Source organism: Agelaius tricolor, unplaced genomic scaffold (genome assembly GCF_023055355.1).
Source record: "Agelaius tricolor isolate 1412-34295 unplaced genomic scaffold, bAgeTri1.0.p SCAF_8, whole genome shotgun sequence".
Taxonomy (NCBI): Eukaryota; Metazoa; Chordata; class Aves; order Passeriformes; family Icteridae; genus Agelaius; species Agelaius tricolor.
The window spans coordinates 7,150,573-7,174,819 of NW_027269268.1; the positions used below are offsets into that span (position 1 = coordinate 7,150,573).

Genomic DNA, 24,247 nt, shown 5'->3' on the forward strand with positions numbered 1-24,247 from the left:
CCCATACTTGCACATATGAAACTCCATTCTAGACTGCATTGTCATTCTGTATTTGCTGGTTGGATAATTCTGCTTTTCAAAGGGACAGGGAGAAGGTTTTTGATTTTTTTTCTGAAGTTTCAGTGGATGGTTTCCACTTAAAGCATACACAGCATAGCAATCCTTCTCTAACGAGTCTTAATTTATGGATGTGTCCAGCATAAAGTGTTATGTGAAAGTTCAAATGACCTCGCTTAACAATAGGACTTCAAAAAGGTAAGACTGAAAAGCAAACTGTCCAAGACTATTCAACATTTTTGTCCTTCTCTGAAGCAGAATATACCTCTTGAAGTATATATTTTTGTAATGAATGTTGAGCTGCCTGTCTCTCGTTCTTCACAGTAGAACATATTAAAAAAAAAGTGCATATGGCACAGCAAATGGGAGAACAGTGTTTCTTTCTTCCAGAGGGACTTTCCTAGTAAACAGTTTGTGACAAATTCCTGATGGTTTCTGCAGGTAAATTTTCTAGAATGAAGAACTGTTTTCAGCCACGTTCTAGAGAATGAAGTATTCAAAGACTGTTGTCAGTTTTTCTCCCTTTCCTTTTGCTTTTTTTTCCTGCCACCCAGAGTTAAGCAGGCAATATTTTCTGAAATTGCAATTGAGTCAGACAGTTGTGGCTGACAATTTCACAGAGGTTGAGCATTTGGCAGGTTATTTATTTGTCTGTCAGGCTGGATGTACCTGACTATGCAAGTGCTGTGAGCAGATGCAGAGGTGGGACTGATGGGCAGGGTGGTGGTTGTTTAAGTACCACGGACAGGGGCCCCTCCACACGTGTCCCGACCATACATGACTTCATCTGTCAGGAGCTTTGTATGTGGGCACTTCAGCACAGCCTTCACCCTTTTGCAGGCATCATTATTTGGGATTCTTTGTCACTTGGAGCTTTTGAAAGAGCTGTTTTTCTGTGAATCCATGTCCTAAAGCTCTTGGTATTCCACAGTGAGTGCCACTGTACTCTTTACCTCCATTGGACAGGAGGCTTATGTGCATGCTTCCTCACCAGAGGCTCCCCATTGTGTCTAAGACTTAACTGTTGTCTTCTTATGTGTTCTTCATCTGACTTCAGCAGAATGCAAAGACAGACTATAAGGACATTCATAAAGCTGACTTTCCCTGTTAACCGTTCCATGGATTAAATTTCAGCTCTTCCTAACTTTATTCCTGGTGTAATATTGAAATTTTGCCTGCATCAACTGTATGTGTCTTAGAAGATATTGCATTGGTTTCTCAGCAGAACCAAATAAAAGGGTTCCTTTTTAACTGTATGGGAAAATGATAATCAGGGCACCCAATTCTAAAGAATATCAAAACGGACCAATCACTGAGGCTATTTCATGAATTTGCTGGTGAGTCATTCAGCCAAATGAAGTTTAGGTTGCATCATACACGGCTCAATTGACATCATCTGCTCCCTTCAGAAAGCAGCAATGGGACACAACCCACTGATGTTGTCCAACATATTTGTGCTGCTCAAGTAATCCAAACAGGAAATTTAGAAAGGCACTATAACAATCTGTATTTGAGCATTGTGAATACTAATCCTTGACCCACCAAGGATTTGCTTTTCTTGCTTTCCTACATATTCTTTATAGCTTGGTTGGAGTGTTTAGTTGTCTGTATTGCATAAAACTTTCTAACACCTGGGCATTGATTAATTTTTAGTGTTTGAATCTGGAGCAGAATAGTCTGAAGGAGGTTCTATAAAACTTCTTGCAAGGATCATCTGGACCTTTTTTCAACTTTCTCAGTCATCCCAAACGTCATTTCTTTCACTTTATTTGAACAAAGAGCTTATAGCATACTAAAAGATAAGAACTTTTAGTGTTTGCAGGTTTCACTCTCTAATATAGCTTATTCTGCAACTGATCTCGTGTCTACCCAAGTCCACAGCTGACTCTTCCTGAGGGGATGGACTGTGTTCCTTTAGACTCTTCAGGAACTGCAGTTTAAAAGAATGGAAAACTTCTCTTGCCTAATGGACTGAAATGAGATTTCTTGACCGTTTAAGGAGGTGGCTGATTAAGACCACAGAGGCACCTCCTTAGGTGGTCGTTGCTTCATCCGAGCACACAAGTGTGCTGTTCACAGTGGGTCCTTTGAGCCTGTTGCTGTGTTCCCTGTTAAGTTGCTAATGTGGTGTCCCTCCTTTGGCTCACTTGGAACTCACCAAGTTTCTTTTGGACTTGCTTCATTTTTTCTGCTGGAACTGGTGCATCACTGCTATTAACTGGTTCTCTTCCTTCCTAAGTGAAGTGATGGCTGAAGCCCAAGCTCTGCTACTTCGTGTGTTGACAGTTCCAATACTTGGAATTATGCAGAAGCACACAGATTCTCAGTCCTGGTAACTAAATGGTAGGACATGGCCGTTATGGAAACAGGATTTTGCAAGTTAAGCCAGCCTTCTTTCTCCTTGCCAGTTGTTGTGAAAACATATTTGGATAGCTGTAAAAAACAAGGGCTAAACAGGAAAAAGCCTTTTCCTACATGGGAAAGTTCATGTACTGATAAATATTTAATTTCTGAACATAGCATTTCTTTTCCCTGAAACTTAGTTTTATAATCTGCTGCTTGGAAGAATACATTATTTATTGAGAACACTTGCTTTGAAAAGCTTAGGTTTTTATAATAACTGTATTGTAAGAACTAGCTATGCACATAGACAAAATTATATGTGTGAAGAGTCTAGCCACTACTTAATTTCATAGTTGGCTGAGTCACTAAAACAAAAAGCAGCTTTAACAGTTTTATGAGAAAAGTAGGAGGAGTAAAATTAAATGCTGTTTGATTTCACAGCCATTTGAATCTAGTAGTAAAGTTGATGAAATGGAAATTTGATGAGATACAAACATCTCAGAATAATGTTTCATGCTGAAGCTGTGATGGCAGGAAGAATTCTCAGCTTTCTGTCAGTACATAGGTCCTCTTCTGCTCACGCTTCCCAGGGGGAGAAAATGAGCTGCTTTTTCTTCCTATTCCCCTGAGCTGGGAGCCCTGTCTAGCATACATCTGGGATGGGTTTGTAATGACACTAAATGTAAAACTACTTACAGTGAGTTTTTTCTCTCTATATCTTCACAAAAGATACCCTTAAAGGGCAGGAGAAATCAAGTCTTATTTCAAGGATGTTAGCCAATTGTAAATATAGCAAAAAACTTGGGTTGCATTTGTAACCCTAGTAGGAATAGCAGTTAGAGTTATATGCCATTTGGAGACACCACAGAATGTAAACAAAATATCACTGAGTGTGTAAAAGAGGCCAATATTCAATTTAGGTAGGATTAATACTATAGGAAAGTATTGGTATAAAGTATAGAATACTATAGAAAAGTATTCTTTGGGTAAATAACTTCATAGCCTATAAGGAGGCTAGTGACTATAGAAGAAGCTTCCTTCTAAAAGCTCTGGTCTTGTGTTCAGTCATCTCTCTGAAGTGTAGCCTCAAGTTGCCTTGGTCTTATTTTCTTTTTTTAATTTTTATTTTGTTGTGTGGTTTGCATCTTCTATGGTAGGACACCCATTAGTTGCAATAGTAGCCTTGCCAAATATGTATGGAATTCTGTAGAACCTCTGGACTGTACAATAAAATGAAGAAAAAGGGCTGTTAAAGTGGTTGGAGAGGACAATTCCAATGGGAACATTAATTTTCCTTTGGCTTTCCAAATAATGTGGATTCCTGGAGTTGGGAATATATGTCCATAGGTGAAGCTGTAGCATGCAGAGGACAGGAAAAATAAGAAAGCAACGAAGAGAAAGCAGGAGAAGAGCTAGAATATAACAGCAGCGAGGACAAGTGAGTGATTTTTCCATTTCGATTTTTATCCCTTTGTTCTTTTATTTTGACTTTCATGGTCTTCTTATTTTCCAATTGTCACAAAATTTATAGTATTAGAAGCAAATATAAAAAAGCCAAAACCCTGGGCTTTTAGTATATTGTACAGCAAGATTAGTCTAGAGCTGCAGGAACTGTCCTGAGTTACCAATACTTAGCTTGCACTGATTCATTCATACATTTTCTTTTTTTTTTTTTTGAAAAAAAGACTTTTCTAGAAAAACACATAACAGAAAGAAATTTTGAATTTTTAATTTTGCTCAGATGATAAGTAATAAAGCTGATTTAAAAAAATTTCTCAGAAGACAGTTTTTTACTATGATTGAATCTTAATGATCTGCATAAGATTAAAAATACAGGAGGCAACTTAATCTGGTATTTGCTCATAGTGGACTGATGCTATGAGGTGAAATACAAATATATCTGTATATGTGTGTGTGTCTGTATGTATACACAGTGGTCTGTGCTTTTAAAGAACAAGCTTGACTTTGAGCAAAGTCAACTGAAATGGATTTCAAGTATAGTATTTTGAGTGGAGCTGCCAATGCCACCTGTACTTAAGGTTGTGTGACCTTTTCCATTTTAAGGCTTAACTCCTGGTTACTTTGACTTTTGCCAAAGTTCAGTTCAGACAGATTTTTCCTTGCGAGATATCTGCTTTGGGTTGAATTTTTTTGAAAGTTTCAGCCAAGGCAGTTCTGTTCCAAGAACAAGGCTAGTGAAAAGTATGCTGTTTTGCTTGTGTGAGAATATTCTGGTGTCCTTCTTTGATGCTCCAGTGCCCCCAAGCTCTAAAGCAAGGATTTGAAATTTGGCAATAGTTCAGCCTTTGTGTTGAGGATGTGCCTTTTGCCTCCCTGTAAAAATCCACCCAAATTTCCAGACCAGTTTACAAGGCTTTGAAAGATTGCCATTTGCATGGGCTTAATAGGAATTTCTTAAAACTTCACAGTAAGCTTCCTTTAGATTCTGTTCACACTGGGAATGCTCCAGGCAGAGTAGAGCCACATATTTCATCCCACTTCTGCTCTGAGTTGTGGTGGCTGGGTCTGGGTGCTGACATGGAGCTAGGAGTGGGCGGCATTGTGTCTTGTATCACCCCTGCCTCTTCCCATGTCCTGGTCCTTCTCCCTGGTGACGGACCTGGGCCCTCTGGAAACAGAAAATGTTTCACTCATCTGAAAGAGCATGACAGATGTGTAGGAGAAGAATTTGGGAGAGAGTGTGTGTCTGGTTTATACCATTCCTTTGGTCACAGAAAATGTGTGTATCATACTGGCAAAACAAGACTTCCTTTTCTACTGAGTGTTCAGTTTGGTTTTGTTGCATTTAAGCCTCAGTAGCTGAGTGGGTATCAGGGTTTTAATGAACTATGTGAGCATCAATTTGAAAAAAAAAATGGTTAGTCTCAAATGTCAGTACAGGAATGTTAGAGGGCAGAAATCAAGAGCTCACTTTTTTCAAACATTGCAGCCTGACATTTGCATTTATTACACTCTAGCCTTCAACTTCATCACAAGTGTTGTGTGTTTTGTCCAAGAGGCAACTGTTTGACTGGAATGGGGAAAGGGGCCTATTCTGAGGATGAGTCCAGGATTTGTACAAGTAAAGATTGTGTGTTCATCTGTTAGGGAAGTTGAGAAATGTGGAGTGAGGGAAGCTGAGATTTGGGGAAATAAAAAAAAAGTCTTTGTGGCTAAGACAGATCAGTGGTGCTTGATGAATTGTGTGCTGTCTGTGCTCAGTCTTGGTGTTTCTACAAGAGGCACTCAAGTGGCTGTTCCTAGGTGGCTGCTCAGACTTTGTGTTGTGGCTGGCTTGAGAACTTGTATCCATTTGCAGAAATGCAGAACTGCAAGTGAGCCGGGGAATCTTTTAGTCTGATTAGCCTAATGCCTCATTTGCCAGTTTTACAGGTGAAGGAATGACTTGTCCCATCCCTGTAGAAAGACTTGGGGACAAACTGGTTGCCTTTGTAGCAGGACTGGAAAATAACATGCTGTAAATAGAACATAGAACCACCTCCTTTGATCAGGGATGAAACAAAGCATTGGGAAATATGCCATACTTTTAGCCTTCCTACTTTTTTTTTTAAAGTTACTTAGTGTTAACTAATCTGTTTCATACTGATCTAAGCATAAAAATCTCAGTATCTTAGCTCTTGAACTCAAATTTTCCACTTTGAATTAGCAGTCAAAATTTGTAAATGCTGAGGATAATATTAAAATGCAAGTTTAATTAGCAGTAGCCTTGTAATTCTCTTCAAAATCACAGTCACTTGACCTTAGTAGTAGTTGAATAAAGCATTAGGAGGATCCTCCTCCTCTGTTTACTATGAAGATGGGAAGCATCCTTGTTTAAGCTGTTTACTGCCACCTCACCATGATAAATTTCCCCTTTGTAAAGCTGCTTCAACAAGACATCTTTTTTTTTATCCCCTTGTAAAGTCAGCCATGACCTGAAGTTTCCTATGGAAAAAAATCAAGTTTTTTGAAAGGGACAGTGCTACAGCAAATAAGTGACTGTGTTTGTGGAAATGTCTAGCTCCCAGAGTGAAATGATTTGCTGCTAAGGTTTAGTGAATTTAATGCTTTGGAAATAATTCGTTGGAGAGTCTGCAGCAGTGGAGAGTTTTGGGTTGCGGTTATTTGTTGGGTTTTTTTCCTTGTTCTTTCTTTTAAGGTGGAGGTGTAAAAGATTTTTTGTCTGCTACTTTAAACTGAAATAGTCATCAAACTTTTTTGCTTGTTTCTTGGGTTGTTTTCTCAGAGTGCCTGCTCTGAACCAGTAGCTCTCAGATGGGTCTTGTGAAAGCTTCAGCATAAACAAGGCATTTGACAGCATGTGCCATGCAGTATTTTTGGGAGAAAGATGGGAATTTTGAGCAGCTCAAAGCACATACATCTTCCTTAGGGGAACTCAGCTGCTAAGAACAACACTCTTATTTGCTTAGCTGTGTGAATCTACTTGCTAGTGGACAATTGTTTTGTGTTTTGTTTTCTTTCCCCCCCAGGACTTTTATTTACTTGTGTGCTCTTCCATGTGTGTTTTGAGCTGTGCTTTGAAGTTGGGCAGCTAGTTTTAAACAAAAGCTGTTACCATGCTCTGCATAGCATCCAGTTTGATTTCAGCAATCTGTTCTGTCAGTGATGTGGTTTAGAGTTAAAAAAATGCTGTTCTTTGCTTGCCTTGACATTGGTTTGTGTAGGATTAAAATGGAAAAGATAAAATCATCATGTCACACTGGGTATGTTGTATAAAAGGCAAGTTAAATGTGATTAGAATGTGATTTAATGGCTGTGCAGCAATTATTAATTGATCATGATACATTAGATGAAGTTTGAGGTATCCTCTATTTTTTCCTCTGTCACCTTCCTTTTCCTCTTCCCCAGTCCCCCTAATAATCTAAGGAATTTCTGAAAATCCAGAACTTTGTGTTCAATTAGTTTCCTACATAAGTCACTCAATTGTACTTCAGAGTGCCTAGATAAAACAATTTAAAATGCATATTTTGTCATGTTTGAGCATTGTCCTTCAGTAAGAAGGTCCAAATGCTACACTTTTACTTTCTTAAATTTATACTGAAGTCTGTATTCTTTTATATTGATTTTTATTTTAGGATTAGGGCACAAAATGAGGAATAGATTCTGAAAGGCAAAAGCAAACAGAACTGCAGACAACCAAATTAATTTGTATACATTTACATGAGCAGTAAATCAGCTATGAGTATTCAACTCTGTTATTTCAGATTATTTTGAAAAAGTAACTAAAATGTGATTAACAAGATGGCTTTATTAAATGGATTTAATATGTGGTGATTTATATGAAGTATGTGAACTGTTTGTGAATGTTCAGCTCTTCTGTCTTGTTTTTGGCAGCAGCTGGAATTAGTGGAACCCAGTGGCTGGATCCATGTTCCTCTGACAGACACCCACAAGAAGCCCATTCGCACCTTTATGATCCAGATTGCTGTTCTGGCAAATCACCAGAATGGAAGAGACACTCACATGAGGCAAATCAAAGTGTACACCCCTGTGGAGGAGAGCTCTATAGGTAAATTCCCCAGATGTACAACAATTGATTTCATGATGTATCGCTCCATCAGATAAAATTTCCTCATGAGGAACAATAAAGGTATTTTTTCATGACCATATCATTGCTAAAGTATTCAGATACTTAAAGAGCAGGGTTTACTTCAGTGTAATTATATCTTTATACTTTGTACAGTTTTGAAATAAAGATAATCTTGTGTTACAGTGTGCTGTAGTCTGTAATTTTGTTTCTTTTTCTAGGAGTCTGAGTGCTCTTGTACTCTCTGAGGGAGAAAACACAATCCAGGCGCTCTTAAAAGAATGTGTTTGACTAGGTGGGAATCAATAATTGATTTGATATAATACAGATATTTTGGGGGAGGATTTCTTCCCCTAATGATCATGCATGGAAATAGTTCGTTCCTTTACCTAAAAATGGCTCTTTAAAAAGTTGCTCCTCTTCTTGAACAGACATGATCTAAAGACATTACCAGTAGTATTTTCCCATTATTGCTTATGCTAATTTGTTGTATCCTTTTCTCTAGAGCGTTGTTTCTGCTCAGTGGCTGTGTGCATGGATTTAGCCTTCTTTGTAACTACAAAGTAAATATTAGACTTGCAGAATATCTCCAGTTGGAAGGGACATGGAAAGATCATAGAGTCCAATTTGCTGCTTCTTGCAGGACTACCTAAAACTAATCCATATGACTAAATGTTGTCCAGATGCTCCTTGAACTGAAACAGGCATGGTGTCATAACCATTTTCCTGGGGAACCTGTTCTTGTGACTGATAATGCAGTGAAGATGACAATGACGTGGAGAAAACCAGATCTTGTGACTGATAATGCAGTGAAGATGACAATGACGTGGAGAAAACCAGATCTTGTGACTGATAATGCAGTGAAGATGACAATGACGTGGAGAAAACCAGACCTTTCCAAATTATTCAAATTAGTACATGCATTAATATAGATACATTGAGTGTAGGTCATCTAGAACATGATAGCTGTTGAAAATAGGTGATTTAGGCATGCTCTGGCATCCTACAGCTATGTAGGAATGAATGGGGTGGTCCAATGCAGCTTCTAAAGTACTGAGAACTTGAGTATAACACAAGTAATCTCATGTTCAGAGCACAGAATTCTTTTAATGTGTGTTTCAAATAAAGGGCATTGCGAGGAAAATGTGTGGTCTGTCTGCTTGCTGTGAGTAGGAATATTTAGCACCTCTACTAATGTCTCCTAATCTAATCATTAGTTATTTAAACTTTTAAAAAAGGGGGTAGATTTAGAAAGAGATGTTGTTGAAGTACAAAGGTTTCCTTTAAAGGGTTTGGTTCTGATGAAACCCATTCTTCCTCATAGCACCCGGAAAGTTGATGGTCAATCTAGGCTAACCTGAGCCAAGGAAAACTTTTGTCACTCTTCTTATTTGTGAGCAAGGAAAGGCTAATAATAGTGGAGACTCATCAAACAATTGTGCGTCATCCTGCAGAGGAGAAGGGAGATGAAATAGAGGAAAATGGGAAGGTTGTTGAAGAAGGAGGAAGATTTAACTGTTGAAATTTGTTTGATATACTTGATGAAGCTGTTGTTTACTGAAAAGTTTTATTTGTGGCTGAATTCCACAGTAGTTAGGAGGGTCATTAAACAGGGTGTTTCTTGATAAAGAACCTTGTAGAGAAGTGCATTACTAGTTTGGGGTTTCTATTTAAATGTGGATTCAGTCATTTCAGAAGGACCTTAATGGAACTTTACCTTTCCCTGTAGAGGATGGATCAAGTGCAGAATTCCTGTTCAGCAGAAGTTGGCTGAACTTGTGCCTTTCACCAAGTCTGTCACTTCTATGGATTTTCTTATCTAGTGTCAGAGAGTTGTGCATTCCTATTCACTTAATTAAAGCAAATCATGTACTTTTGATGTCCACTTCATAGTCTTCTGCTTAAAAAAACAACAGTATACCTCTCCTGGATTTATCTAGTTACTTTTGCTAAGTTATGGATTGTTTTGCATGGAATTTCCCTGGTTTTCTCCCAGAAGTTAAGATGGCGGTTGTCCATCCAAGCTTTGCCTTGTCAAGCCACTCTTTCCTAATTAAGGATTCTACCACAGATAATTCTCTGGTAATTTTGTGCTTTGGTCAGTAACATTTATCTTTTCATACATGTCACTCTGCAAATGTTATATCTAGACTAATACTGCTCCGTGCCAAACATTATCCAGTAAGCTAGGAACAAGACAGTCAGCACAGCCTTGTTCTTCTTATTTCTGTCCTTCCACCAGTAGGCATAATTTTTGGATCTTTAGAGAGGTATTCTAGCTTTTATTGATTTTTTTCAGGACATGGATCTCATGCAGGATAGTGGCCAGCATTTGTGTCAAAAATTTGGAATTGTTATTTCTGGCAGCGTCGTTGAATAAGCTGAAATACAGCTTGACTACTTATCTTGCTCTTCTGAAATGACAGATTGTGTTCAAGTGGTTTTAAGAATCCATGATACCCATGGTAAGCTGGGTTATGTCAAGCTTTACTGTTGGGGAAGGAATCTGTACTCAGTTGGAAACAAGTGCAGTGGCCATTCTAAATCCATATGAAATCTTTTCTGTGTTGTTTTGTAGCAATTGTAGATACATTGCATTGCACTGGTATTTAACATCTGTGGAAGTACATTTGGTTTTTAACACTTTTGGCACTTGGTCACATAAGGCTGCTGATTTTTAAGTGATGAGATCCTAGATCAGTGTATCTGAAAATAAAGCAAGTTGCTGCCTTTGTGTATGAATGTGGTACTTAGTATTTGAATTGGGATAAACAAACTGGGCTGCCAAGTCATTCAGGAAGTTACTTACACATATGTTGTATTTAGCTGCTGCTTCTTTTCCTTGCTCACTGTTGTCAAACATGCAGTTGCTTGGAATCTTATCACTTTCTTCTTTTCTCTTGTATAAGAAGCACCTGATGAATATCGAGTAGTACAAGTAATACTGGAATAAATGACAGACAAAATGGAAGATGTATTTGTCCTGAAAAATCATGACTTGGCAGTGATCTGACTCATCACTTCAAAATAGTAGTAATTTAGGGGTTTTTAAACCTTTTCTTGGAAGGTCACTAGGCCTTTCTGCCTCACAGAAAAGAAATTTGGTTCCCAGTGTAAGTGTAAAAACTTTCCTTTTAATTCAACTTTAGCTTATTTCCTTTGCAGATGCTAAGAAGAGGGAGGTGACTGAGTCACCAGGATCTTGAACTCCTGTTGAAATGAAGGACTGTACCTGTGTTTTGACTAAGTCGTGTCTGTGTGTCTTCTTAGCACCACTGTGTAAATAAAAAAGGCAGATGGCAGGAGAGGGAGAAAAGGTATTTGCTGCTCCTGGTTTCTAAAATGGAGAACAGCAAAACATTTCTGTTTTGTTTAAATTCACATGGGGAATCTCTGGCAGAGCTGGATGTTAAAGGCGTATCATCACTATCTATCTTCTCCTTTCACTGTGAAGCTGATTTTCAGATAATGATCCTGCTTCCAAGACAAATTTTTCAGTAATGCAATTTCTGTATGTAATTCTATTTAAAAGTTTAAACTGTATTTTGGGTTTTGCTGTTCTGGTTTAGTCTGTAGGGGAGATCCTTTTGCCAGCACTCTGACTACAGATGCACCACTGAAACTCTTCAGCTGAGCTTTGGTGCTTGTTCTTACCTCCCTGAAGTGAGTCTTACTGTTGGTAGTTGTTTTTCTTCACCTGTGTTAAAATAGTTTAAGATTAAATATTATTTAGGTTTGAAATCTGTTTATAAGTTAGAGAGAGATAGATACTGAGATTGCCAGTACTGATTAGCAAAACCTCATGAATTTGGGCATAATGGATGAAGTGATGGAAGAGACTGAAGGACCATGGAGAGCTACCATGTATTGGGAAGGCAAATTGTTGCCTCACCTAATAGGGCAAGCCAGAGCTCCAGGCATTAGGTCATTGCTTGAAAAATCCCCACCTTTCACACAGCAATAGCCAGCAGTAATTGTAATTGCCTGGACTCAAAAACTGCAAGTAAAACAGGTGCTCAGGCAGTTCATGTCAGCTGAAGTGAGTCAGGGTGATATGACTGGACCTTGTAATTAGAGCTGAATTGTACAACACCCTGTAAAGAAAGGAGAGTCAGAAGCTCCTCTAGTAAACTTCTCAGGAAGCTCCAAACACTTCAGCCATTTGTCAACCATAAATATGTGTCTTTGCTTCAAAAAGAGTGAGTGGGTTTTTCTATAAAATGTGTTTTCAGGATGGGTCTGCTTAGTAATACACAAAAGAAGAATTCATTGCTCTGCCAGGCCTAAATGAAAGCATAAATGCTCATCATAGTGTTACTGTGTTTTGCTGTGTAAATGAATTATGGAGATGATTTTTAGTGGATATTTTTATGGAATTTACCAGTAAGCTCTGCAGCTTTAGGAGAATCTATCTGAATTCTTTGGGATCACTGGATCACCCAGGCTGACCTCAGCATGTGCTTGCCTGCAGGGGGGGAGTGGAGGTTTGGGCTCTGAAGAGCCCATGGTTATAACAAGCAATGCAGCACTGTGCTTTCAGAGCCTGACTTGTTTAATTCCTGGTAACCTTTGAGCTCTTATTCCTAAGTTTTGTCATTCTGTGTTAATGGTTAATTAACACTGATGCATTGATTACAAGAATGCTTTGCATTCCTTTGCATGTTTACACAAAAATAGCTGTTTATTTAATATTTAATTACCAAATTACTTCTTGAATTAAATGCAATAGTTTTTTGCAGGAGCATGAGATAAAAATCAAAATGCAATTAAAATGTTCATAATATTAAGAGTATGTCCCTCTAAAGATGGGATTGCTGAGGCTTCCAGGCAAAGGTATTGGGTGGTCTGCTGTTGGTTTGGAATACTTAAGTGTTCTGGTTTAGATCAGAAAGGTGTTAAGGTGCTTTTATAAAGCTGCATAAAGCATCATTAAACATTGTTCATGGAAGCAAATTGAAAGTCATCCTTCACGTGCCATACTTGCTGTAACTCCAGGCTGACATTTCAACGAGCTGTTTTACATCAGCCTAACAATTGCCTGTGACAGTTTCTCCATTTGCACCAAAGAATAAACCTCTCTTGCAGCAGTCAACAGTATTAGCATGGTTTAGTTTAATGGAAGAATGGAAAAAAAAAAGCCCCAACCCCAAAGCCCAGGTAATGAAAATTATGCTAATACTTGATGCAGCTAGAAGATATAATCCAGATGTAATTATATATGAAGTGAGAAAGTAAGTTTGGGATTGTTGGAAACATTAAATACCTGAACTCTGATCCCAATGAAGTGAATTACTGCTGTTAATTATAAATAACTATATGATTATAATAATAATTATAAATAGCTGTAGAGGAACAGTTTAGCCAATATTTAATACTCCAATTTAAGGAAATTAAGTGGGATCAGTGACTCCCCTGTTATATAGATAAAAAGAGGCAAACCTGGAGCAGTTTTGGAAGTTTCTTTCTCAGATGCTTCTTTCAATATACAAAATTAGGAGTAAATTCCATACACATGCAATGTAGTATGAACATGTAATTTGTTGAATTCTTTTACAATTAGAAGGTAAAAAAATCCTTGTATAAGATGAAAGCATCAGTGTTGCTCTGCAACACTTCACTTTTGGAATATTTAATATTCTTGAGTATATGACTGATATTGTGTAGGTGACAATGTCTAGCTTGCAGAATGATCTGAACGAAATTCCCAAAGGCTGTTTCATTTCAATATTTACCGTATTTTGTACTGGCATATAATCTGTACTGTGAAGCAGCAGAGAGGAAAGCTTCTATAAACAAGTCTCATTCACCCTACAAAATACTACCATGACAAGCAAATAATTTATGACTAATATCTGGGCAGTTTAATTAGAAAACACCTCAGGACAGGAATTTTCTTGTTCTCTGTATTTGTCCATTTCCTTTAAAGATATGTTTCTCTCTTTGCTTAAACTGATTAGAAATTTCAAGTAAAAGGTGAGCTTACTGATCTCTTGCCAAGGTTTTACTTGTTTGTCTACACAACTACTTCAGTTTGCTCTCCTGTTGCCATTGAAATTGGTATAAAATAAAGAAGTGTTCATTCTGGCACTTCAGAGTAGAATCTTTAATCTGGGGCACACATCTCTGAAGAGAATTTCTATTAGGAACAAATAAACCCATACGATCTAATCTTTCAATTGTATTTAATTGAATCCTCATGTTTTCCTTGATGTGATTTTTGATTTTTTACAGTATTTTTATCTTTATCAGTGTGATTTTTAATATAGGCCAGGATCTTGTGACCTCTTGTACTCAGTATTCAAGCTTATTCTACATTTAGTTGAGACTAGTCTTGAGTATTTCAGATGTTATGCTTCTTTATCTGTTCCATCTGCTACTATTTCCCATTATTTGGCAGTTGAGAGGGGAGAATTACAGCACTTTCTAGAGGTGCATTTTTCCATTGGAAAACCAGTGGGAATGCTAGTGAGACAAAGGTTTAAACTGAAATCTTACTGAAAGCTTCCAGGCTATTGTTAATCTTCTAGCAGAGATAGCTCATCTCTCAGTACAAGTTATGTATATCTTCATTCTGTTTGATTTTTTGTCATTAATTTATTGAAAATCCAGTCTATGTTCATGTCTCTTCTCAACAAAGTCTCAAGTTATTCTAAACCTTCATCGTAGGTAGAGATGTAAATCTCAGTGGGAGTGCATGTGCTCAGATGTTGCTGTATCCCACATTCCCAATCCTACTGTATTTCTATCCTCTGATTTTTCAGTGTAGTTTTTTAAGGCCTTACAATAAAGCAGTGAAGTAGGTTAAAAAAAAAATTTTTTTTCTTTTAGTTTTCTGGTCTTTGGTCTTTTGGGTTTTTTTTAATTCTTCTTTAACCTAATTTTTCTACCTGCAGTAACAATTTGCTTTTAATTCTTCCCTGTGTGTGATGGGGTTTTTTTGTTTCTTTCCTGCATTTTCATATTTTATGAAGGTTTTTTTATCAAGTAGTTTTACTTCTAAAAGGAGATAAGTTCATCTGGATATACCTGAAAAACCAGGAAATTATTTGTCTATTGTATTTACCAACAAAGTGTTTGTGTCATCCCTGAATCTCTCAGAAATATTTTTTCTGTATATAAATGGCTATTTAGACTGCTTTCCTCCGGATACTGCAGTTTTCATTTCTTCCAGGTAGAAGAATTAATAACTGTATTCTCTTGTTAACATAAAGCAAAGGCAACTTCATTAAACCAGTGGAACAGCGCAAGCCAGGAGAGAGTCAGTTCTTGCATACTAAATGGAAAAAGATTGATACACATGTCTTGGGGAATTTTGCAATGACAGGTTTATCTATGTTAATAGTTTGTACAATCCTCCTGTTCCCATAATTTATGCTGCCTTTTTTATATGATTATGTGTTCTTTTTCTCCACCTTATTCTAGCAGTGAAACAAAATAACATAGCGGAAGGAGTCTATTACTTCTGGAAATTTGAAAAGTATGGAGTGAATGAGGTGAAGTCTTGCAGAAAGGGAGGACATGGTTTTTTGATTAAGACAGATTGCTGTTTGGAAAGTTGGACTCCATCTTTATTTTCCCTCACAGTGACTCTAATAAAGTCACTTGAATATTTTCATAGGTGATCGCTCATTGTCTGTTTCTTGGAGGATTTACTCTGAGAGCTCTGGTTCAGATTTTCTAAAGTATTAGTGAAAGTACCTGGCATTCTCAGATGTCGCTGAGGGCAGAGGCTTGCTTGCATCATTCATTCTATTCAGCTCAAGAGATAACCTGAAAAAAAAAATCTTTCCATTAAAAACAATGTCATTCATTTATTGGGGACAAAAGTTTGCATTCAATTAGTTGATTTCTCTGGTTTCTGACGGCCCTTTTTTTTTTTCCTCTAGAAGTCATTGTGTCTGGACCCTGCTTTGCTCACTTGCAGTGCTTGCCTCCTACCCAGCCTTCAAACTGGCCCCAGTCTCATCTCCAAGTCAGAGTGCTTTTCCACCCTAGGCTTTAGTTTTCCCCTCACCTCCATTTTCCTTCCCCAGAACTCTGTCTCTGTCCCTTTCCCAGTCGCTGTGGCAGCATTTTGTATCCTATTAAGTCATACATTTTCTCACCCACTGCTCATTTTCTCAATATTCCCCCCGAATCCCCTAATTTTCCATTTTCCCTCCACTAATCCTGCAAATTTTCCTTTCTTTCCCAGCTAGTCCCAACTAATACCACATGCTCCTCCCCACATTGCATAATGCATATTCTGCCTGTCAGCTCTCTTCCCATCCTGCTGAAGTCACAGATGATGAGATTACTGAGAGCACAAGGGAGAGACTTTTCTGGTTTTGGTTATAATACTCAACCCAGCCCAAGGATACAGTACCTGAAAGCAGCTATTACAGCAAAAGGTTGACTTTGCCCTGCAGCTTCACACCAGATCATGTTCAGGATTGTTCTGAGGAGTTTGCATTTTTAGGCTTGGCCAAAATTGAGCAGACTTTCATAAATGGTTCTGTGTATATCTCCTACTCTCTCTCTGTTCCCATCTAATTTCAGAATCTCTAAAGCATTTGAGTGCTAAAAGTTTCCAAATAAAAGATTGTGAGAGCATTTCTCTGAAATGGCTGAATAGTTTTGGCTGGAGTTTTCAAAAATAAATTCAGCCTGAGGCAGACAGCTGGTATGGGAAATTTCAGCTAACAGAGTTGCAATTTGGCTAAGTTTTGAGAAACTCGGAAGAGATTTGTGAGGGAGTGAACCCTGGGCAATGTTTCACATTTCACCAAATAGCATCTTCTGGCCAGTGTGCTTTGTCACTTTGTATGGACCTTCCCAATTGGTATAAAATTCATTCTCTACAGAAACTAGCTAAGCTTCAGTATATTAGAATAGCTATTTTTATTTGGGGTTTATAGACTCAGAGTTTTTAAAATAATTTATTTGCTTCCCCAGTCTAGTTGAAGTATCTTTCTGTATAGGTCTAGCCTGCCAAGGGTATTTGTACTGAAAATATCTCTGTTCTTTTATCCTTTTTCATAGCTTCCAGGGGGAATTTGTTGTGGAGTAGCAGTGTCCCAGGGTGAGTTCTGAGAGGGTTTTAACCTAGCACTGTCTGCAGCACCCTGCTGTGAATCTCTTCCCCAGTGTGCAGTCTGTATGGTAATAAAAGGAGCAGAATAACTCCTCCTGCCCTGTTCTCCTGAACTGCTCCTGTGAGCCAGACTTATTCACACTCTTGTTTTTCAAGCTCTGGCATTATTAAACTTTTCTTCTTTCTTGCCTCTTTCCCATTAGATTTGCACTGGGTTTCAACCCAGGCACACCTTCATTACTGCAGGCCTTTTTTTGGGCTGTTTGATGGTTCTTGATTCCTAGTGTGAGGCTCTAACCTGTCCAATCTATTAAAAAGTGTTCAAAAGCCAGTATTTTCTGTCATGCAAGCTTCTCTTTGCTAGATAGACCTTTCAAGCATCTTTACTGTCTCAAAGTACTGGCCTTGAAATACCAGGGCACGTCTGGGCTACCAGGAGTTTCTAATCTCCACCTCCTTAATGCAAAAGCTCTGCTGAGGGCAAGAAAGTACTTGACAAAGACAATTTGGATCATATGGAGCCTTTTTGTGCTCTGGTGGTCCTGAAGCACTCAACCCAAAATAAGAGCAGCCAAAGGAAAAAACAACCTAAGCCAAAGAAAAAACCAACCCAAGCCAGTCTGTTCATCCCGGTAGATAATTAAGGCATACAAAATCTTTCCCCACATAATTCATGGTAGCTCCTATTACTATCAGGGTGGGTGAATTGGGGTAGAAAGGAGTGCTGCTACTCAAGACAAATCCATTCTCTGAATGTAATTCCTTGTTTCACACACCTGTTCAAAAGCAGCCTGCTAAAAAATGAGCACTGTCAAATGAACTGATTAAAATCATGAATGCTGTGGAGTGAGTAGAGATTGATTTGATTCCCCCTCCCTGTGTCTTTTCAGTACATAAATGAGAGGATATCAGGTTATGTCAGCAGAAGTTCAAAATAAATAAAAGTATATTGTTCTTAAAGCTGTATTTAAGCTGTGTAGCTTAAATCTGGCTGAAGCAGGTTGGAGACATTTTAAGCTTTTTCTTAGTTTCTAGACAGGACTGAACAAATTCATGGAAGAAGAATCCTTTGAAGATTATGAAATCCAAAAGAAAGGCCATAAATTGTTGGAGATTTCTGGAGTACTGTGTGAAATACCATTACATGCTTGTCCTCTTACACTGTTCGCTTGGGAATTGCTTGCTGGCATTGGTCTACCCCAGTGCCTTTCTAGGAGCAGGATGGTGTCAAGTCCTAACAAGAACAAACAACTTTTGCTTGGAAAAGGATAAGGGAAACAAGAATTTGGAGAAACAAAGTGACTACAGGGAACAACAAATGTGGGAAAAGGAATGTGTGTGTGTGTGTGTTAGGTTCAAAGGTGAAGATTTTTCTCTGCTCTTCAGAGTAGCCTCCAAAGCACTAGAAAGTGCTTGAAAATATCAAATAACCCAGTGGAAACTTCCCTGGGCTCCTGTCAGGGACAGGTTGTTGAAGTAAATGGACCTTATGGATTTATTTCTTGCTGCCATCTGTACATTTTTCAGTGATTAAGTCTTTCAACATTTTGCTGTTGGCAAAACTTGTGTAGAATGTAAAGCCAACTGAGAGCAGAAACATTATGATTTGATAATTAAATATTGCATTTCAGTAACACCGAAAAGCAAAATTTTGAGGAGGAGTATGTTTAAGAAAGGAGGAGGGGAAAGGACCCTAACTGTTTTCTCATCACAGTACACTGAGAAAATGTTTAGACTGATACATAACCTCCGTAGTGTTATGTACTATAAAATTGGCAAGAACTTAGTTCTTAGTCTGAATGCTAGGCTTGTTTTGAAATTTAAATAATAAACAATTTACATATGTATATATTTTAGCTTAAAATCACATCTTGTCGGATTTGGCTGTTAATAAAAGCTTATGGTGGAATCAGCACTCTGTCCATCCAGTGAAAATATGAACAGGACCACACAAAACGCTTCCACTGTGTCATTCCTTTTACTGCTGTTCCACTAAAATAAACTCCTTGCCACAGAACTTGTCATTTCCCGCTTCTCAAAAATATCGAGTGCTGTAGGTTCTAAAGCTTTTCCACTTCTAGCTCTGGTATCTACTTGATTGTGTTTGCAGAAAATTTCTTTGTATTCCACCCTGCCATTCCTTTTCAAACACACGCAGAACTGGATCTTAGCTATACTCTATTAGATGCACTTTTTGGTCAACACTGCTTACGACTAAACCTAGGCCAGTCAGAGAGTGTCATATTCATCTTGGTTTCTGCCATCACAGATTTCAGAAAGAAAGTGCTTTAGCTCCTAATGTATGTGTTCTTTTGTCCATGTCTACTTTCGAATTTATTGAGATAAACTCTTTTTTAATTGGCATCTGCTTCTCATTAGAGTATGCTTTTGTTTTTCTCCTGGATTTCGTAGCTTACTGTGCTCCACTGAAGTTAAGAAGAAAAAGAATTTATGGGCATTTGTCAGACTGGATTGCTAGCTCATCCTGCTCATATGTTTGTGCTATCACCTATAATGTTGTCCTGTGTCTTTATTAGGTCTGCTTAACTTTCTTAGATCAGAAGAACCACGTGTTCATTCTTATTCAACTTCACTGCTTCAGAACTGTTTTTGTCTCATCTGACAATGGGATTTTCCTCTGTTTTTTGCAAAGCATGATAATAATTCTTTAATATGTGTTTTCACTTCCTGAACTTTTTCTAATTTACTTTTCTGAAGGCACGTGCGTAACTAGGATTTGTTTAAAAATCAGAGGAACCTGTTTACCAGAGAGATATTTTGGTCTTTCCTCTTCATATGTGCAGATGAAAATTAATAAAATTTATTTGAATGTCATCTTAAAACTCAAATCATAGGTAGTGATACTTTCAAATCATTAATCTCCAGCTTGTAGTGAATTAGGACTCTGGCAATTGAAAATGAGTTGTTGCCATACAAATTTATTATTCAGTACCACCAACTTTACTGTTTCCTTTGGCATTGTATCACCTGATAGACTCTATCGCCACACAGGATTATTAAGGTGCTCTCCCTAATACTCAACTACAGTGTTGTGATGCAGTGGTGTTCTCATAAAGGATAAGAATACATCAGATTGGTGCCCTAATGGGGCTATAATTCTGTTCTGGCAACAAACCACAGTAAAACACAACAGGTGCTGTAAACATCCTCAGCAGGTTTTATTTTAGGCATGATAGCACATTTTAGTTTGCAAATTGACTTCACCTCTTAAAATCCTGGGCTCAAATAACAGCACTCACTTGCTTATACAATTGATGAATATTTCAAACATTTTGCTGTGTTCTTCTGTGCAGTTAGTTTCCAGCACCTTCTCTTAGTTTACAGGGGTGTGGATAACCTGCATTTGCATGCACTGGCAGCAGTGTTCCCAAGCTGGCGGGCAGGGAATGCTAACTCACAGGGCTGTGCTTGAATGCATCACTTCTGCTGTGCTCTTCCCCTCCCCTGTGCCAGCAGCTGAGAGAGCTGTGAGTTCTCCCTACACTCAACATCTTTCTGGCTCATTGTCAGTCAAGCCATGCCAACTGCACCAGCCAGTAAAAGCATATAGGAAAATAAATTTGTCATAGGAAAAGTACAGAAAAATTATTATTTTTCATGCAAGACTACAGTAAAGGCACTGTTAGGCAATACTTTGCTAACGAGAGAAAAATAACTTTCAAAATCAGGGGGTTTTGCCAATGACAAAACTTGAGGACACTTGCACTGAAAGGGTTAGGACCAAAACTTGGGTTTTTTAAAAACTGCTACAACATTAACATTTTCTTAACTCTGTGAGTGGATGAGGCAGCATGATACCATTGTGCTTTATCATTCTCGAAAGATTCTGTGTGAATAATAGTAAAGGGATATGCTGGCTGAGACACAGGAAGTTACAAGAGATGTGTGTAGTGAAAATTATGTTTGATGATGAACAGCACTTTCTACAGTGGTTTATTCATTAAAACTCCATACACAGTGGGTTTTTTTAGGTTATTTATAATGTAATATAAAATAGAAAAGATAAAATAGAAAGTTGAAATAGTTGTTGAAATACCTTTGTGACTGGTGAAGAACCTCAGCAGACCTTTAGTTTTTAATCTTCCCTAAACACACATGCATTTCCTCTTATTATAGGGAGGCAAAATCAAACAGACTCCTGTTTTTGTAGCACTTTGCTTCTAATCACAAATTACAACTTTGGGATTTGTGTGATTATTTTGTGTCTAATTCTTCCAAAGAACTTTGCAGGACCATGCAGAAAGCATTGTGATACTGAATGCTTCAGCTTATGCTTAAAACAGCTTAGTCTTGGCACACTAATCTAAATAATGACAGTCTGCATTTTTTGTTTCTCATATATGTTTAACAGAATCAATCTCCTAAAAGTCAGTAGTGCAACTAAAATTAACATTGAATAAAACACACAATATTTGTCAGAGCTGTCTCAGAGGACTGTTGCAAGTGCATCAATTATTTAACTTAAGGACTAAGATCAAGCTCAATAATCTCCACTTAATATATTGTATTGACATATCAGAGACCTAATTTTGCTCAAGGCTTATTCCATGTGTCAGAGGTGGCTATTGAGTATAAAATTCTTTTTATTGCTCTGGAAATAACTATTACATGTCATAAAAATGGTGTCAGATTTTCTGAAGTCAAAATGTTCAGAGAGTATAAAATGTGCAGAAAGTTACAGGTGCTTAGTTTTGACATTTATGGACAATCAAAACTGATGTACAGTCAAAACTTGAAGAAACAAATCTGTAGCAAAACCTGAGACTGTATTTTCCATCCTGCTGAGGAGGTTTTCAGTATCAAGAGCACTTAGGAGTAGGAGTTTTCATGGAGAAAAAAATATTCCCTGTGTGGCAGAAAGCTAACAAATGATTCTTTCTCTTATACCTGCTATATCCCAGATCTCAAGATACAAGGTGAGGCAGGGACTGTGATAGCAAACGCCAAGTAAGACAAGAGATTGATGCTGGCAAATTGCACTAAATCAACTCCTCTCCTGATATGAATGCTGAATCTGTCTTAATCTAGTGACAGAAAAGGAGTGAGTCACCCATTGTTCTGTTAGTTAGCATATACGAAGCTTATAACTTAGTTATTTATGGGAAATAAGAATCTGAGAGAAAAATAAAAATCTGCAATACAAAAATATAATTAGTGAAAAAAGCAATATTGACATATTTAACATAAATACTTAAACGTTTATACTCTGAAGGCCCAGGTATTGCCAGTCTAGTTTATGACAGTTTTTCTTGAAGAGAGGGGACAATGCTCTTTTGATTCCAGAAGATGGGAAAAAGCTGAGTTTCTATTAATGTCACATTGATATTGTTCAATTGATCAGAGATGCTTTTTTAGGTGTATTTGTGCATGGGAGGTGAACCTAAGAACTCCAGAAAAATTCTCTGTTTTACTAGATTTTTGATGGCCCTTCAGGCCTTCACTTTAGTTAAAGCTTTCTCTTCCCCTGTGATAATTTAGAGCTTGGCAGAAATGTTGTATAAAGTAGGTGTAACAATAAGGATAAATTTCTCCATCTTTTGGAATGGACTTTAGCTGTGCAAAATTCCAAGAGATAGCTGTACCAGAAAACTTGCAGTGATCTTTCCCTGGGCTCCTCTGAGTCCTGAGAAGCCCCAGGAATTTAATGTATTCCTGTATCTATGTCAGCTCTGGCCTAGGTCACAAAGTCAACTTTTAAAGGCTTAAATAAAAGCCATCTTTCATTTCTCAATACAGTTTTTAAATCTCCAAATGCCCACTCTGTTATCTGACTATGCCAGAAAACCATAGGACCTGTGTTTTCACTGCTTCATTTCCTCTGGCTATCTATGGAATCACCCACATCTGATTTTAATTAGCAGTTATGAGTCACTGGTGTGTGTGTTTATGAACCAGCAGAGGAAAATACTCTGGTCTGGTTGTTTGGGCACGTCTCTAGGAATTAGGAAAAATTGTGTTCTCTTCCCTCTGCTGGCCTGATGAACATTCCCTTCAAGTGGATCAGCTTAACATGAAAAATCAATAAACTGTTTTCCTCCTTTTACTTTCCTTCATTCTTGCATCCTTTCTGAAGATGTGGGTTGAAACCACTGGATCAGAAAGGCTGGTGAGCTCTGGCCCTGCACATGGGTGGGTGAGGGAGAGGGAATTCCACTTTCCTCCATAGTCCAGAGGGAGGTGTTTAGGAGCACATCTACACCACCATCTCAGACTGGGCTGGCTGTGTCTGCATCCCAGTCCTGAGGTATCCCTGCTGGAAATCACAGCACACACACTGCTGGTGTAGGTTTACTGGCTGCAGTTCTATTTGTGTTGTAATTCCATTTGTGTTGTGTTAACATATTCCAGTTGTAAAGCAAATCCATCTCCAAGGCATTTGCTGTAGACAAGTCTTACATGGCTCCATACTCAACTTGTTCCCTTTGAGGACTCTTTCCTGAAGTCTCTCACCAAACACTGCCAAGGGAACTGAGCCAGCCTGGAACTCTGGTTACCACTGGCTGGCAAAACAGCAAACCTTTGGGAGCTGTTTCAGGGAATACCTTCTGTGATATAGTGCTGATTCCCTGTGACAACATCTTTATGTTTATTGAGACTCAAGCTTGATGTTGTTATCTTGCAAACTCTGGGAAAGGGAGAACAAATTTGAATTTTTGGACCCCTTCTTTATTTAGAGCCATGACATTATTAAAGTGACAAGTGAGATGTCATCTATAAATGAACAGAAGCCTAAGCACAGAAAACCCTTCTCAAGGATGGATCTTGGGGATGGTGCCCACCGCCCTCCTTGTAGGAGAAAGAAATGTTCAAAGAGAAGAAGGAAAGCCCCATTATAATGTGACTCTGTAAAAAATTGCATTGTGGAGTGGTAATTCCTGGACTGTGCTACTGAAATGTGTTTTAGCAGAGTTCATATATTTGTGGGATTACAGTAAGTATGGCTGCTTCTCCTGAAAAGTAAACAAATACATTCCTCAACATGAAATCCCACACAAATGGTCTAAACACAGATTGTGACTTTCACTTAAACTCTCAGTTTTTGGAAAGAATTGTGATTTTTCTTTTGAATTGGTGTAAACTGTTCTTGAGTAACTAACTTCTTTTCAGCTTACTCCACCCTCTTTTCCTGGATTTCTCATGCTTCTAAAGGGCAATGGGAATGCAGTTAGCCATTTAATCCACAACTAAGAGTTTTAAAGTCCCTT

General features: G+C 38.1%; 1 protein-coding gene across 7 annotated transcripts in view; it reads left to right on the forward strand.

Annotated features, from left to right (window-relative positions):
- Positions 1–24,247, forward strand: part of ANAPC10 (anaphase promoting complex subunit 10) — a 142,147-nt gene that overhangs the window by 24,784 nt on the left and 93,116 nt on the right. For 5 of the 7 annotated variants that reach the window (XM_071431519.1, XM_071431517.1, XM_071431522.1 and 2 more), the window contains exon 5: positions 7,756–7,930. In XM_071431519.1, the coding sequence (XP_071287620.1) occupies positions 7,756–7,930 (175 nt within the window). Of the gene's footprint in view, positions 1–7,755; positions 7,931–8,169; positions 9,093–11,113; positions 11,170–24,247 lie in introns of those variants that run through there. The other 2 variants (XM_071431515.1, XM_071431516.1) reach the window with 2 other exon arrangements.